This window comes from Haliotis asinina, chromosome 3, assembly GCF_037392515.1.
Source record: "Haliotis asinina isolate JCU_RB_2024 chromosome 3, JCU_Hal_asi_v2, whole genome shotgun sequence".
Taxonomy (NCBI): domain Eukaryota; kingdom Metazoa; phylum Mollusca; class Gastropoda; order Lepetellida; family Haliotidae; genus Haliotis; species Haliotis asinina.
The window spans coordinates 21,043,774-21,061,222 of NC_090282.1; the positions used below are offsets into that span (position 1 = coordinate 21,043,774).

Here is a 17,449-nt window from a genome sequence, read left to right on the forward strand (position 1 = left end):
GTATTAAAATACGGTGCATGCTCACTCGTTTTAATTCAAGTAGAAATTCAGTAAAGTGGAATTAAAGTTTCTAATCACAAGTGTAGTCTATATTTATCACACATTTGCCTTAAACACAGGTTGACAAAACCCAGAAACTTCAGTATGATCTGTGAATCGCCTTCCTGCATGTATAGCGAACAGCAAAGGAAACGCAAGCTTCAAAAACATATAACCTCATCAAACTAAGCATTCATGTTTACGTATGCAATTTTAAAACTTAAAAACATAAGTTGCGTAACCGTTGTCGTTGAGTATAGTTCTACCTATAACTTAAGATCGTCTATATACGAGTTTAGTTTAGTTTAGTTTTACGCCGCACTCAGCACAATTCCAGCTTTATTTATGGCGTCTGTATACGAAGACGTGTTACAGTCATTTTTCTTTCTGCAGACGCCATTTACATATTTTATCTTTGTCTCTGCAGCAACTGCTTACAGACCCCGTCTGACAAACGAGACCGATAAACTGCTGTGCAAACTACAAGTATACACATATAGAATTTCAGCCTAACATGACACTCGTTAGAACACATTGGCTGAAACACTACGAACCTAAGGTCCAAACAAATATTTCACCTGCATCAAGTACACCGCAATGGAATGATTATTTTTTAAAAAAAATAACGACAATGGGCATTTACATGGCGCATCCACACACCTGTGCATGCTCGTGGCGCTACAATAAAATCTGTTGTTGGTATGCAGTAAATATACATGGTGGGTGTGAAGAGTAAGTAACAGGTGCTCTGCAGACTTGAAACTTGCGAGAAAGAATGAGAACGTTGAATGTCTATCGGAGGAGAATCACCATTTCATTCTTTTCTTTAGCCACCTTCAAAGATGGCAATTACAAGAAAATATACAAAATTTGGTCACATGCTTGACCTTTCATTGAAAACATTTTTCAGATATAGAGCAACGGATGTAATAACTGAAACATTTTCACTATTTAACACATTTATCATACATTGGTTATTGATATTGTGGTGAATTGGCAGAAATTTGTTCCTGAGAGATTCATATTTACTACAAATAAATAATACGCGTAATTCATCTTCCGTACCCAGGCTACAATGAGGACATAGTGCGTCAGTGTCAAGTTTGGCATTTTCTCGTCGTTTCTTGTTAATAGAAAAATTGTGCAGGGATATTCGGAGTTTACAGTATGCTCGTCTCAACTTTTTATCCAGTGGCAATGTAATACATCTCTCAGGTTGCAGAAGAGACAGTTTCACCTGCTTGTTATGGTGGCTGATTCGGGCCATCGCTTTATCGCCCTGTAAAATCAAGGCGACATTGCGACAAAGCGATAGCACGACACGACATTGCGATACGGCGACACGATATAGCGATATTGCGATACAGCCAGAAAACGAAATAGCGAAAACCCGACACGATATAGCGATAACACGACACGAAATAGCGATATCACGACACGAAATGGCGATAACAAGACACGAAATGGCGATAACACGACACGAAATGGCGATATCACGACACGAAATGGCGATAAAACTGGGCGACATTGCGATATGGCGATAACGCGAAAAGGCGACATTGCGATATAGAGACACGATATGGCGATACAGCGACATTGCGATATTGCGATATTGCGATATTGCTTCCTTTCCATTTATGAAATATGGAAAAGCGGGTAAGCTGATTCAGTTTTAGAATCTGATAGGTGGAGTATGTGAGATAAACGCATTTGTAAAACCACCCAGTTTACAGAAATAGCTATAGCTCATCCAAAAGCACGATGAGTGATGACATATTTCAAACTGTGATAGTTGTGCAGGCCATGGTCATGCGAACTTTGTAGGCTATAGGATTTCACCAGAACGGATTTGGCATCATACTGTGCCTTTTGTTTTCTTCTTTACGAAATGAAAATATGATCATAAAGAAAAGTTGTAGAAGACTTCTTATTCTTGTATCTATATATAAGAAAATATTACATTGTACACTGAATTAATTTCAGTAAGTATAGTAAGTCACTCTCAGAATTTAAAGAATTTAAAGCAAAATATATTTGACGCCGAATACAGTATTGTGGACCCACTGATGACCTTCAGCGTTTGAGGAGAAAGCCCAATTAAACAGTCCGAGATACAATATTACACATGATTAGATTAAACAATTTGATACAAAATTGGGTGGAATTGACTTTATTTTAGGTTTGTTGAGGCTAGAGCAATAGAATTTTACAGGAAAGGTACATGTACGGGGATGTAAATGTTTTTGGGGTGAAACATCTAGTTAATAAAATACAATGTATATGATTAATGCACATGGGTTTCAATCTATCTCTACAGATATTTATAGATTAAGAAAGTGTAGGTCTTGTAGTTGTTATAGCATGATCCCTCTGGTAAACGATTTGGAAACAAACAGATAAAAACATGTATGTTTGTTTGTTTGCTTTCTGACCATGTCAATGTTGTATTTGAATGGTGGGGTGGTTAATACTATTACAACGTCGACACATTGTTGCATACATAAGGACAAAAAATATTACACTAAATGTAGAAGTGTTTGAGATATTTACCGATTTTTTTCTAAATAGTCATTAGCAGGGTTGGGTGTTACCAAAATGTTCGTATTGCGATGTTTTGTGATATACGTTGGCGTACTGCGATATGTATTGCAATACATTGTGAAAGTGGAACACATGGTTTAAGGTCATGAAATTACTGTTTCATTTCTTTTGAAACAATGCTACTAGCCAGTTAGGAATCAGGTGTGATTGTAGGAGAGATCAAATGAACATGTTTCTGAATGCTTTGCTCTAATGTTTGGAACTCGAGAAAAAGCGTCTGCAGCAGGGTCAACCATTTCGGTTTGTTTATCCCCACAACAAGTGCCCTACCAATCTATTTTCTTTAATTCACATGGTTTAAAATTCATGCTAGTACAATCACATGACCAATAAACATTTTCGAAACTAAAAATATGCGGTTTAAACAGTATTTATTCAAAAAGAAAGAAAGAAAAGACATCAGAAAGACAACAGATAACCCACAAAAAGGAATGGCAAACAGATCGAACAATGCCTGTATTGATGCCTCTCCCAAGGGAAAACAGCTTAAACGAATTAAACACGATTAAGAGATTGTAAAAGGATGTATAATTCAATGAGGCAATTTTCAAAATCAAGAAAACGAGTTTATGTGTTATTTAGCCATACGTTTGGAGTTGAATTATGAAATGATAAATGGATGTAAGAAGTAATTCTGCATGAATATTGGATACGTTATCTTTGCCACAGATTATTTCTTCAACAGAGAATCTATTGCGGTAGAAGTACTGGTTATATTATGTCTGATATGACGAAATACAGGGCCAAAAGTGAAGTACGGGGTATCTTCTGTTAAAAAGCCACATTGGTATGAACTGTTTTCTTTTTATGTCTTTCGAAATGGTATAAGTTTAAAACACTACACCCAGTCTCAGTTTGGACATGATAATTTGGAAAAAGCGCGTGGCAATAATTAAAGTATTTATAGCTTTGAAAATGAGAGTGTAATAAGTAAGATATAATTTAAATTTATACAATAACTCTGCCGATTGACATAGTCTTTCAGATTATTGTAGCCTTGTATGGCTAATGGAAGAAGAGGGTGTTATAGTGTTAAACTCGTCTAGTTGTTTTTGTTCTGGCTGTCTTGAGTATCTTTGGCATTATGAAGGCAATAGTGAGTATTTTTGCCCACTTCTTGTGGAGCTTATACTGTTAAGTACTCTGGCGTTAAACATGTACCATCTTATAAAAAATAAACCATTTATGATTCTTTCTCCTTTGAACGAGAGATGGCATACATGTTTCTTCGTCATTTGTTTAATGACTGATACCCATGATGGCCTCGCTTAAGGTACGATGAGCATCAAGGTGTAATCTTTCTAGTACTGATCCTTCTTCTTGGGATCAGTTGTCCCAAATGAAGTCACAGTATTCAAAGACAGGAAGGAGGAATGATATATACAGTCTTTCTGTTAAGTTTATTAGTTCACATTTAAGATTCCAAAAGCAATATATTATAGGACTAGTTTCTTTACTTGATATTCGATTTGCATATTCTATATACCATTGCTTTGAAATCGTAGCCCTAAATGTTTATGATAGTCATCCATCATTAAATCTGTTTTCGCTCTAGGTATTGCCTTTCTGTGAATAACGTTGTCACTGGTTTGGGGGGACTAAACGACACCTGCAATTCATTTCTTCATTGAGACAGATTAGCAAGATCACTGTTCAACATTCTTGGTGCATCGGTGGGGTTACGTATGATTATGTAAAGGGAGGTATCATCAGCAAATAAAAGTATGTTGCTTGATACCAATAAGTGATTCATTTATCTAAACAAGGAACATAAGAGGACCCAATACGGAGTGTATTAATATATAATGATATAGAGGAAACACGAATATTAATTTAGTAGTTTGGCTACATCACAAAAATGGCAGATCGTATCGGGTGAACCGGTTTGCGAAATATAGTACTGTGAAGCTCGTATGGCAATATAACGGTTAAGCGGTATTATCGGCCACGTCCACAAATTTATCATTGTCGTACTTTAAAACGAACTTCTAAGCTGCAACCAAATCGAGAAAGTGTTAACTTTAACAAGTAAAAGATAAGGTTCTAATTTTAAATAAATAAATAAATAAATAAATAAATAAATAAATAAATAAATAAATAAATAAATAAATAAATAAATAAATAAATAAATAAATAAATAAATAAATAAATAAATAAATAAATAAACATGAGATGTTACTAGAATGCGCACGTAAAGCACGTTCTTCATCCAGTATATACCAGTCGGCGGCAGGATGATGTGCTCTAAACGAGCCTAGCACATTGAGGTATACTAGTATATTTCAAAATTGCACTTTGTGCATTATGAACTGATAAAAATCATGACATTACTACTAAACATTAACTTGACACGGCAAGACGTAGACTTTCGGAAAACGGGAAATCAGCTTCATTAATCCTTTTGTGCACATTACCATGACCACACATGAGTTTAACTGTTTGTTTCCAAATCGTCTTCCAGAGGCATCATGCAATAACAACTACAAGACCCAGACTTTCTTAATCTAAAAATATCTGCAGAGATAGACTGAAACCCATGAACATTAATCATGTAAATTATTTTTTATTAGCCAGATGTTTAATCCCATACTTCACATATTAGATTCTAAAAGTGAATAAACTTATCCACTTTTCCACATTTCACAAATGGAAAGGGAGCAATATCGTCATATCGCAATGTCGCTGTATCGCTATATCGCTGTGTCGCTATATCGCAATGTCGCTGTATCGCTTTATCGCAATGTCGCTGTATCGCCATATCGTGTCTCTATATCGCAATGTCGCCTTTTCGCGTTATCGCAATGTCGCTGTATCGCCATATCGTGTCTCTATATCGCAATGTCGCCTTTTCGCGTTATCGCAATGTCGCCCAGTTTTATCACCATTTCGTGTCGTGATATCGCCATTTCGTGTCGTGATATCGCCATTTCGTGTCTTGTTATCGCCATTTCGTGTCTTGTTATCGCCATTTCGTGTCGCCGTATCGCCATTTCGTGTCGTGTTATTGCTATATCGTGTCGGGTTTTCGCTATTTCGTTTTCTGGCTGTATCGCAATATCGCTATATCGTGTCGCCGTATCGCAATGTCGTGTCGTGCTATCGCTTTGTCGCGATGTCGCCTTGATTTTGCCGGGCGATAAAGCGATGGCCCGAATCAGCCACCATAGCTTGTAGTGATCGAGAAAACTTGAGTTGTTGATGGACTCATGCCAATCTTGTAAATAAATATCAATTAAACGTTGATTAAACGTGTATGGAAACGGTTTATGGTCCCCGACATCTTGTATCATCCAAACATATGAGATTTACAATATTCAGTATTACGAGATTCGGCAATATTCCATCAATATCACAGCAGAGGACACCAGGGCTTCATACACTGTACTCATGGGCATTGTAGTCGAACCCGGGTCTTTGGAGAGACGAGTGAACGCTACCCCACCCCACCGCCGTTGTTAAGCAAAGCTCTCCATATTTAATACAACTGATATCAACACACATTTATGCACATAGACTGTCTTGAACAATGCCAAAGTCATATGAACAAGTAAAACTAGTGAATCCAAATCCAGTATTGCAGAGTGTCGCACACCCTAGCTTATCCATGACGTATTCGGAAGGTGACTTTGCCACAAAGGTGTTTTTCAAGTGTACCCGTTGTGCAGCTGTAAAGCCACCGAGAACAGACCTCATGCCTGTGTTTCACAAGTGGCAATCTATTTAGACATCAAGCATGACGTCATATTGCATCAAGTGACAAGCATTGTCGCAACACTGGTGATTCATCATCACTCGGTAAGTCAAGTTGATCAAATTAAAATATTTTGTGCAATTAATATGCCTCATAAATTAGTTCCATAAATTGGTTATATATGTTAAAAGTCCTATCTCCAAAACAGTCTAGATTTTGTATTTACAATATAAGATGTTTTCAAAAGAACGAGGATATGGCGGTCTCCACGTGATCTCAATCATGCTTTAAACGGGGAAATCGTTTCAAATTGTGTTCAGACCTCCTGGAGGATGAGAAGAACAGGAAATAAACATTAGTAGTAACATCCATAGTAGTAGTAGTAGTAGTAGTAGTAGTAGTAGTAGTAGTAGTAGTAGTAGTAGCAGCAGCATTCATTGTAGTGGCAGCAGCAGTAGCAGTAGTAGTAGTAGTAGTCGCAGTAGCTGCTGTTGTAGTAGCATTCATAGTAGTAGTAGCAGCAGCAGCTGTAAATCATCGCCATCACGTGTTTCTCTAGACCTTGGTGCTTGAGATGTAACACACCACGAAGATTTCAACCATAATCATACTGAATGTTTAGTATATCTCGTATGACACATCTTCATTTTATTGAAGCAGTAAAGTGCACCATCTTTGAAATGTCGAGTATGCGCTCAAAGGAGAAAGACTAACGAAGAATAAATTCTTAACCCAAATTTGTATTCCATATTTGCCCATTATGACACGTCCGATTCTGTTACAGAGGACATGCATATTTTGAAATCCTACAAGTCTCAGTTCTTTTTGTCAACCCATAGTTGTGTTGTCTGTAGAGGCATGGTATATTATGACGAAAGGTCAGTGAGGAAACACAATGTCCCTTGTCCCTGACATATCACACGCCCTGGGCGATGTCCATTATTCAATGTTACAATTCAATCAACTACTATTCGGTGATGTAAACGATGGACACGCCGTCCTTGTAAAAGCCCAGCGCACTGCAGCCCAATAAAAACCCAGTTTATGGCAGCCAGACAAGCGGTGCACTTCATCATGCCACATGCCAAGTTGTCATAACGCTGGTCGACGTGAACATTTCAGTCTTGTGGAGCTCCGACGGGAGCAACTTTCTCAAAATGGCGGACATGGGGTTTGGGTCTATTTATCTTGGGATATTTTTGTCCGCAGGGATTCTTAGTCAGGTTTGTACTTTTTTCTTTGATGGTAAGTTGTTCGTATTGATTTTATTTTGTAGAATTTTGATACGTGGATTCACAAACGAAAAGATATATCGCTTTTATTCATGTTTTAACGCTGGATCCATGTGCATGACATGACATCTTTGAGGACGCGTGTCAGGAAGCGAAAACAGATTGCGTCCGTTCTTTAAGTGCCAACTTATATATAATCTCCACATTTGTTTAACAGTACGGGATTGTACTCATTAAGAAGTACAAGTTTGTTTCAAGAATATTTAGTGCAATTAAAACTATTTCATGTGGAAACACCTCAACAGCATGCCGGGAGCGTGGCAGTTTTATTGTTAAGGAGTCACCCAGTTATTAATGTTTTAATGTGTTCTCGTGTCTCGCCGGCCACTGAAACAAGATATCCGCTACTATCCGTACAACATACCTCAAAACAATGAGCCAATGGCACTGCAGAATTCCATCTGACACGACTGTCAACGAAAGCATTGTTCAAATACCATTGACAGTGATCTTTTTACCACCAATCTGAGGTTGAACAAGGTGTTTTAAGACGCGTTCGTGAATAATTCACATGTCAAGCCCACTGAGGATGAGCCATTGTTGTTTTACGCCGTAGGCAGCACTATTCCAGTGGGAGCTTGGCAAAATGTGATTCTTACTCCGGCAGGTCAGTGATTTATAGGAATACCAAGGTTGACATACAAATAGTTACATTGCAACCACACAATCCTTATTATACAAAATACTGTAACTGGCACTAAAAATGGAACGGCGTAAGTAGAGTCTTGAACTATATTATTTTCCCTTCCGACCGGCCCTTTGCTCTAAACGATTAGAGTCTAGATTCAAAATAGTGCGTGTTATTGTGTGCGACATTATGATGTGTACAAAGAGCATGCCACTGCATGCGAGATACATGCCATTATGTCGGAAATGTAAATTATATTAAGTGCGATATGTATGTGATGGTTTAAAATATGGGCTTTTTTTGCATGCGAGATGTGGAATAATGTGTATGAGTGAGGGAGTGAATGAGTTAGATTTCAAGTAACATCGGAGATATTTCAGTCATGTATTGACTTATGTGCACGACTTGTCTGTGATTGCCTGCAAGATGTATGTTAGTGTATATAAAGAGTCCGTTATTGAGAGACGAACATGGAAATCTGTAGAGACATATTGATTATAAACCGCCACAGAACACATATGTATCCTCGAAGTACACGTACCCTTTGGGTAAAACAGTAATAAACTATATGGATAACAACTACTTTATTATATATGATGGGACGTTTCGGGATAGATTTTAATAACTGGTTTTGTAAACTAGGAATCTAAGAATCGTGCCAAGAAACGACTGGAGTTATAAAATATCCACAACAATATCATGAGGTGTATTTGTACCGTGTATGGTAAAATTATAATGCATTTGTTCACATTTGAAACTCTCGATGATATTCCTTTTTTTGATACGGAAATATATTGTAATATTATATATATTTGTATTCAAAGGAACGCAAAGGGACGCAAAGGACTTGAATGATATTGTATAGCGACTGGTTGGTTTAACAACTCCATGCTTAGTTTACGCAGTAAGGGGCTCTTATATTTCAAATTGGTTTGTGTGTTTTTAGCTCTGCGCTCAGCATTATTTCAGCTAAATGGCGGCGGTATGTAAACAATCAGCTCTGGACCAGACAATCCAGCGACTCGTATCATGAGCATCGATCTACGCAATTGGGATACGATGACATGTGTCAACCATGTCCGCGAGCATGACGACCCGTACCCATTTGTTGCATGTTGCGACATGGGTTATTGAAGATCAGTCATAAACCGGATCTTCATGGGTTATTTTCAATAGGTATATTCAAAACTATGAGTCTTTTTGTATCTAGTCGCCTCTGATAACAAGCATAGTCGCCATTTGTGGCAAGCATGTTTTGCAGAAGACCTATTCTATTCTAGATCTTTACGGGCCAAAACACAAAGGAACAGGTCATTAATGATAAGAGGGAATTGGTATATGGATTGAACAATATCGTAATCACCACTGTAGGCAACATTTTTATAGACAAGACACTGTCTCATGGACCGAGTTGCGCCACATTGTCGTTCAGACGTCAGAATATCGTTTGTTTGAATCACCGTTTTCGGCGCCATACCCGCACTCGCTGATTTCACCAAAGCGAAACAGTATTTTCAGTCTCAAGTTTAATCTGAAACGCCATTGAAATACGGTTCGATGACACATGTGAATGTGTGAATATTCTACAAATTCAAACCTGTTTCTGTGACTTGCTGACTGATTATGATTTTCTTTCCGTTCCAGGTCTCTGTAGGCGCAGTAGTACAAGAAGTTCACGTAGTCCCATCTCAAGGTCAAACCCCAGGAGGCCAACAGTATGCTCCTCCGAGCGGCCACTATCCCCATGCTCAACACGCCTACCCTGGGGGATACCCTGCTGAAACCCATCCCTCGTACGCCACGCCTGGGGTTAATGAACAGTATCCTGGTGCAGTAGCACAGGGCTCGTACCCTGCCATATCATACCCTCAGCAAGGAGCGGAATCCCAAGCTGCTGGATACACCCCCCACACTGCAGGACAGCTGACTCCGGGGCAGTCCCAAGGAGAGACGGCTTACACTGATCCTTTCGCAGCTCCGGCCCAAAGTACCTACCCTCAAGGAGCTCAGCCTTACCCAGGACCAGATTCTTCTGCTTCTGCACAGCCTGCATATCCCGGGTCTCCATCTGCTACTTATCCTCAAGGTCAGCAACCGGCGCCTCAGTACCAGTACCCATCTCAGCAGTACCCTGGCGCGGCGACTCAGTATGCTCAGGGTCAATACCCGCCCCAGGGATCCCCATTTCAAGCTCAGTCTGCCTTCATGGCTCCTGCGGGTTACCCTGGACAACAAAGTTACCCGGATCATGGTTATCCTCAAACTCCTGCAGCTGCAACTGCAGCAGCGGCGGCGGCAGTAGCAGCTACCCAATCCCAGAATCAGACAGCGCACACGGAACAAGCATGGTCTGGAGCCAGCTTTCAAGGCGCACCTGCACCTGCTCCAACGGCCAGTCAGGCTCAACCAGCACCTACTGATGTTCAGGCTCACTCAGCTGCTACTGCTACTAGCACCTTCACCGGACCAGCAGGTGCTGCTGATGCCGGTGCTGCTGCAACTGCTGTTGCTGACACTCCTGCTCAAGGAGCTGACGCCCCCTCTCCGGCCAAAACCCCGTCTGTTGCGACTCCAAAGGCCGAATACCCTGGCAGCAACGCTATACCAAATCAAGCCGGTAGCTTCTTATCACAAGGCACGAATCCAGCCCAGTATAAGTACCCAGACAGAAAGCCACTTACAGGTGCTCCTGGCTTCCCAACAGCTGTAGCTGATGCGCAGGCTAAAGCAGCATCCGGAGCACCCGGATATCCCCCAGTAGCTCCACAAACCAGCCCCGCGGGTCAATACCCTCCACCGCCTTACTCTTTACCCAAGTCAGGCAAGGCCCCAAATTCAGTTCCCCACGGCTACCCCCATAGAGGCTACCCGTACCCACCACCCTACGGTCATGTCCCTCCGCCATACGGAATGCATCCATACCATCCAGGCATAGGTCATGCTCCCTACCCTGGTTACCATGGAAGGCCTTACCACCACCACCCACACCACGCAGGACAGGTACCTCCCCACGGTGTTCCCAGCCCTTCAAATCATATGGGTCATCCCATTCGTCCTCTCCCAATCACAACAACGCCCATACCCGAAACCACACTGGGAGCCACGCCTTTCCCCCCAGAGCTGAGGTGTTACATGCAGAGTGAGTGTGAGCTTGGGTGCTGTTACGCCGAAGACGGCTCCATCCTCTGGGACCACCATAACAATTACGGGAAACATGGTAAGAAACACGCTGCATGTATGACCAGTTAGAATGCTCTGAGATTTAAATGGAATATAATAATTTGTGATGCATTTATTTAAGAACTTTAATTCCTATTAAGTCATTCAGAGATGTCTTCGTGAGCTGAGAGGTAGTGGGGTATCCTAGTGGTTGAAGCGTTCGGTCGGCACGCTGAAGAGTCGGGTTCTATTCCCCACATGGGTACAATGTATGAAACCCATTTCTGGAGTACCCGCCTTTGTTGGAATATTGCGAAAAAACAGCGTAAAGCTATACTCACTCATCACTTCGTGAGCCTTTATAAAGCATGTGCGTTCACTTCAAACACGTGGTTTTCATGGAACAGTGTCTCTGTTGTATGTAAATTGATACCCGGAAGGATCAATATGACCATTGTTGTTTTACAGGATACTGCTACCAAAAGACGACAACTATTCCTGGAGAGGGTTGTCACCCAGCATTTTGTCCTTGTGAAGGTAAGTCACTCTTTTTCTTGGGTCCCAATCCACATAAGGTTCACCACGACAGTATAAGGTATTCTTTCAACACCGTACACATCATGCACGCTGTTGCCAATAGTACACACAAAATATCCATAGACAGATGTGCTATGAAATATTAAAACGGGTGATCCAGTTGTGTAGGTTGTCGTCTAAGAGTTGCGTCCCTTTGAACATTAGCGGTCTGAAGCCGTAGGATCGAGTCATGGATCGCCTTGATTGCTTTTCTATCTTGGTCAGAACCGTAACCGTGTTCATGGTTTCCAAGAAGTGCTACACGTCTGGGAACCATATATCTGCATCACTTTGAGCTTTCAGGATACATTGAGCTGACATGCCTTGGTGTAACGGGAACACGGGGCAAAAGAAATGCTTCACCCAACTCACTCACAAGAATAACACAGGCACAGTGTAGATAATTCAATATGTGTATGATACCACAGATGTGATCAGTTGAAATTAATTTGTGCATTTACTGAAGAAAAAGACAAATAATCGATTTTTCTATATTCAGCTGGTCAGAAATGTACGAGCGTTCCTTCTGAGAATGCGACCATCCCTTCTGGTGCTGGCGAGGCGGCCGAAGGGGCGTACTTCGGCAACCCCAAGTGTTACAACCACGACCAGCAGTTACAGATACGGGATTGGCTCAAGAAACTAGAGAGAATCGTACGAGCATGTCGCCTGGACTACTTATGCCCTCTGAGACCTGCTCACTGAAAGACCAACATTGGGAGCTTGGTGTAGGATCTACATCATAACATAAAGAGCGTTTAATATTTATTTTTCAAAAGCATGTTTCATATCCTCTGAAACTGATGTAAGCTTGTGTTTAAATACTTCTAGTGGTAATGAAGGTGGATTTGATATGACGACATAAATATGGAAAATTGCGAACTGACGCCTGTAACCGGGGTTATTTCTTGGTTCTTAAATGAATGCTTAACTGATGCTGTCATGTTTAGAGTATTTGTTTCGATACGTGCCAAAGGCCTGTCACATCGTCGGGAGTAACAGAATAAATAGCTTGTTCTTCATTCTGAGAATGATACCGTGGTATGATATACTGCATGAGATGCTACATTGACTTAATGTAGGTTAAATAAAGGAGAAAATGAATAAAACATTTGTACAAGCTCTGTGTTCCTGTGATGGCGTGGGAAGGGACATTGTACTATGTGGGGAATCGAATCTTGGCCTGAGCGAACGTTTTAACCACTTGGCTGCTCCACCGCTCCCAATGTATGTATAAACAGTACTGACGCTGAGTGAGTTTAGTTTCACGCCGCACACAGGAACATTCCAGCTACATGGCGGCGGTCTGTTAATAATCGAGTATGGACCAGACAATCCAAGGACCAACAGCATAAGCATCGATCTGCACAATTGGGAACCGATGACATGTATCAGCTAAGTCAGCAAGCCTGACCACCCAATCCTGTTAGTCGCCTCTTACAAGCATAATCGCCTTTTATGGCAAGCATGAGTTGCTGAAGGTCTATTCTACCCCGGACTTTCACGGGTTGCACTGACAGGCGCACACGCACACACATGCAAGAACGCATGAAAGAAAGGAAAGAACGCACCTAAAGTTAGGTAAATATATCCTTAAAATAAAACAATCTACCCTAGATCTTATGGTTTATGGTATATTGGGCAGATATCCTATCGGTGTTCATATAAAAGTAAAACTCATCACTTACTGATGTAAAGTTATAACTGAAACTATTAAATTTCCTGACATTCTTTATCACTTTATGAAGTTAATAGAACATGTACAAATTCGTTGCAAATAGCATTACCTGTGACGAATTTGTACGTGTTCTATCTTCTAAATGACATTTTTTCTGACGAATTTGAACATGTTCTATTTTCTAAATTAACTAGAGAGTCCGGCGTTGTGAAGAATATGTTTGACTGCTTTAAGTTGGTTTAAATCAGCACTCTGGGGAGATGATCTAAACTTCATTCTGTTATAATGATATTTGTGACGAATTTAATGTTATTTTATCAAATAAACATGTTGAACGTAAGAAGACACACCCCACTTATTTCGTAACAACCCACATACGGACAAATTTATCTCGCTTATGAAATCAGATTATGGCCCGCTACTACTGAAACTACAACCTGCTCTAAGTCATTTCTAAAACTGTACGCAATAAATCTCATCATAATATTATATTACTATTATATTATTATAAAGGACTGTATGTTCTCTATATCATTCTGTATGATTGATTAACTTCTGTTTCGTTCTGTTCTAAACACAGCGCTTGTGAGTTGGAAAGATTATTCGTTTCATGTGAACACTATTATACACAGGGACACTTTGTACCGTTGTGATAACCCATTAATTCATTAACCTGTTGGAAATGTTATTTACCGGCCACAGCCATGCAACTGAAATGTGGCCTTCCCAGCAATAGTCATATATAAAATGACTTTGCCGGCCTGTCACCATTTCAATAGACAACCAGTGATTTGAAGTTCTAAACTTGGTTATTGCGAGCCTATAGTATTAAGGTAATTATAACAAAGAAGGTTCTAAAAAAGCAAACGATACGACACTTGATAACAATGAAAAATTATAATAAGCATTTGAAGACTATACATTGTACACAGCATTATAAAAATGTTATTCAATTTGCCATTACTACATAACATTTTAGTCCCTTTTTATTTAATTCTTAGGTTTAGGGATATACTGATGGGGTTTCTACGTAATGCATCGTAAATATAAAATCTGATTGCAACAGCTTTTTTAACCATAATCTGTGCCAGATACTGCTTTGTGAGAAAGCGGGGATACACACTCACGACAAACGGGGAGCGCACACTTCATTTTCACCTGTTTTCAGTGGCCATGCAATAAACTTCAGTGAAACAAAAGATGGGGGTCTGCACCGCCCTCTGGATCCGCCTATGATAAATTATATTTATGTGTGTCACTTAAACATACTTTGTACATAATTTTAGGGGGTGTCAGTCACATTGTGCGCGTTTCTCCAAAAAAAAATCACCATCACCCTTCCAAACCATAAATTAAGGAGAGTCCCTAAGAGTTAGTGCACTCTATCTGATTTGGGCACCTCAGTTCCGCTAGTGTTGCCAGTTGGTTGGGTAGCACAATTTTAGCTTGACATGTGAAACTAATTCTGCAAGTGGTCACCATGTATGTTTGGACCTCAGCAAGGCACCAGGAGTATTTGTACAAAAGTTACCAGTACATTCTGCCACATTGTATACTTCTGAATCATTCACAGATTAATCGATGCATTTTGAGTGGTCTGGTCAGAGTGAGTGAGTTGGGCCAACAATATTCCAGTAGTATCACGGTGGGGACACCAGAAAAGGGCTTCACAAACTTTACCTTATGTGGAGAATCGAACCCAGGTCTTCAGCGTGATGAGCTTTAACCAGGCTACCCCACCACCCCCTTTTTGGTCAGATGTTATCCTGAGACATCTACAGTCCTTTGACAGAACTGTGATATACACATGAAGGGAACAGGTCAAAATGGCCACATGACAAAATGGCCACACTGACCCTCATCAAGATGGCCACCCAAAAAAGTCAAAATGGCCACAACCCGTAGTTAAAATGGCCATACCAAAATGTCAAAATGGGCATGAATTATTTGTTATATATTTATGTTTTAAAACTCATAACATTTATATGATTTGATATTAACGTCTTAAAATGAAGTTATATCTCACAACACTTACTTACAGTGTATGTTAATGGACCTACCTCAGTGTCATTATACTTTACTATATAATGATGGACAGATATGAACTGGATACCACTTATCTCTATCATGGCTGTCAAGTATGTAAACATCCACACACAGGCAAACTAAGAAAGTTCAAAAGAAGGACAGCTATCCGTGATCTTCGCGGCCTAGGGCCTCTACGAGGATAGAAAGCTTAGCCCCATAGAGCTTGTTTGTTTGGTTAGCATTACTAGAGTAATGAGAAAGTAAGATTCTCTATGGATAACAGCTTTTTTACTACAACATGTAGGTATGAATCAAAGGGATTAACAGCAACAGTGTGATGGTGGTAATGATGTGACAATAAGAAGCCAATGGTAACTGAGGTTCACCTTGACACTCGCAGTGTTTTAATGGACGTCATATACACACAGGATGACTAAGAGTGTGATAGCAACAGACAGCTGCAGTCTTTCAGTGGAGGTCACATATACCCAAGAAAACTAGGAGCGTCATATCTTTAGACATCTGCAGTCTTTTAGTGGAGGTCATATATACCCAAGAAAACTAGGAGTGTCATATCTTTAGACAGCTGCAGTCTTTTAGTGGAGGTCACATATACCCAAGAAACTAGGAGTGTCATATCTTTAGACATCTGCAGTCTTTCAGTGGAGGTCATATATACCCAAGAAAACTAGGAGTGTCATATCTTTAGACATCTGCAGTCTTTTAGTGGAGGTCATATATACCCAAGAAAACTAGGAGTGTCATATCTTTAGACAGCTGCAGTCTTTTAGTGGAGGTCACATATACCCAAGAAAACTAGGAGCGTCATATCTTTAGACATCTGCAGTCTTTTAGTGGAGGTCATATATACCCAAGAAAACTAGGAGTGTCATATCTTTAGACATCTGCAGTCTTTCAGTGGAGGTCATATATACCCAAGAAAACTAGGAGTGTCATATCTTTAGACAGCTGCAGTCTTTTAGTGGAGGTCACATATACCCAAGAAAACTAGGAGCGTCATATCTTTAGACATCTGCAGTCTTTTAGTGGAGGTCATATATACCCAAGAAAACTAGGAGTGTCATATCTTTAGACATCTGCAGTCTTTCAGTGGAGGTCATATATACCCAAGAAAACTAGGAGTGTCATATCTTTAGACATCTGCAGTCTTTTAGTGGAGGTCATATATACCCAAGAAAACTAGGAGTGTCATATCTTTCGACAGCTGCAGTCTTTTAGTGGAGGTCACATATACCCAAGAAAACTAGGAGCGTCATATCTTTAGACATCTGCAGTCTTTTAGTGGAGGTCATATATACCCAAGAAAACTAGGAGTGTCATATCTTTAGACATCTGAAGTCTTTTAGTGGAGGTCATATATACCCAAGAAAACTAGGAGTGTCATATCTTTAGACAGCTGCAGTCTTTTAGTGGAGGTCACATATACCCAAGAAAACTAGGAGCGTCATATCTTTAGACATCTGCAGTCTTTTAGTGGAGGTCATATATACCCAAGAAAACTAGGAGTGTCATATCTTTAGACATCTGCAGTCTTTCAGTGGAGGTCATATATACCCAAGAAAACTAGGAGTGTCATATCTTTAGACATCTGCAGTCTTTTAGTGGAGGTCATATATACCCAAGAAAACTAGGAGTGTCATATCTTTAGACAGCTGCAGTCTTTCAGTGGAGGTCACATATACCCAAGAAAACTAGGAGTGTCATATCTTTAGACATCTGCAGTCTTTTAGTGGAGG

General features: G+C 40.1%; 1 protein-coding gene across 1 annotated transcript; it reads left to right on the forward strand.

Moving 5' to 3' along the window:
- The first annotated feature begins 7,443 nt into the window (after positions 1-7,443).
- On the forward strand, positions 7,444-13,106 carry LOC137277651 (AT-rich interactive domain-containing protein 1A-like). The gene is made up of 4 exons (XM_067809488.1): positions 7,444-7,554; positions 9,896-11,468; positions 11,879-11,947; positions 12,486-13,106. The coding sequence occupies exons 1-4, from the start codon at positions 7,489-7,491 to the stop codon at positions 12,689-12,691; spliced, it is 1,914 nt and encodes a 637-aa protein (XP_067665589.1). The 5' UTR covers positions 7,444-7,488; the 3' UTR covers positions 12,692-13,106.
- The last annotated feature ends 4,343 nt before the right edge of the window (positions 13,107-17,449 follow it).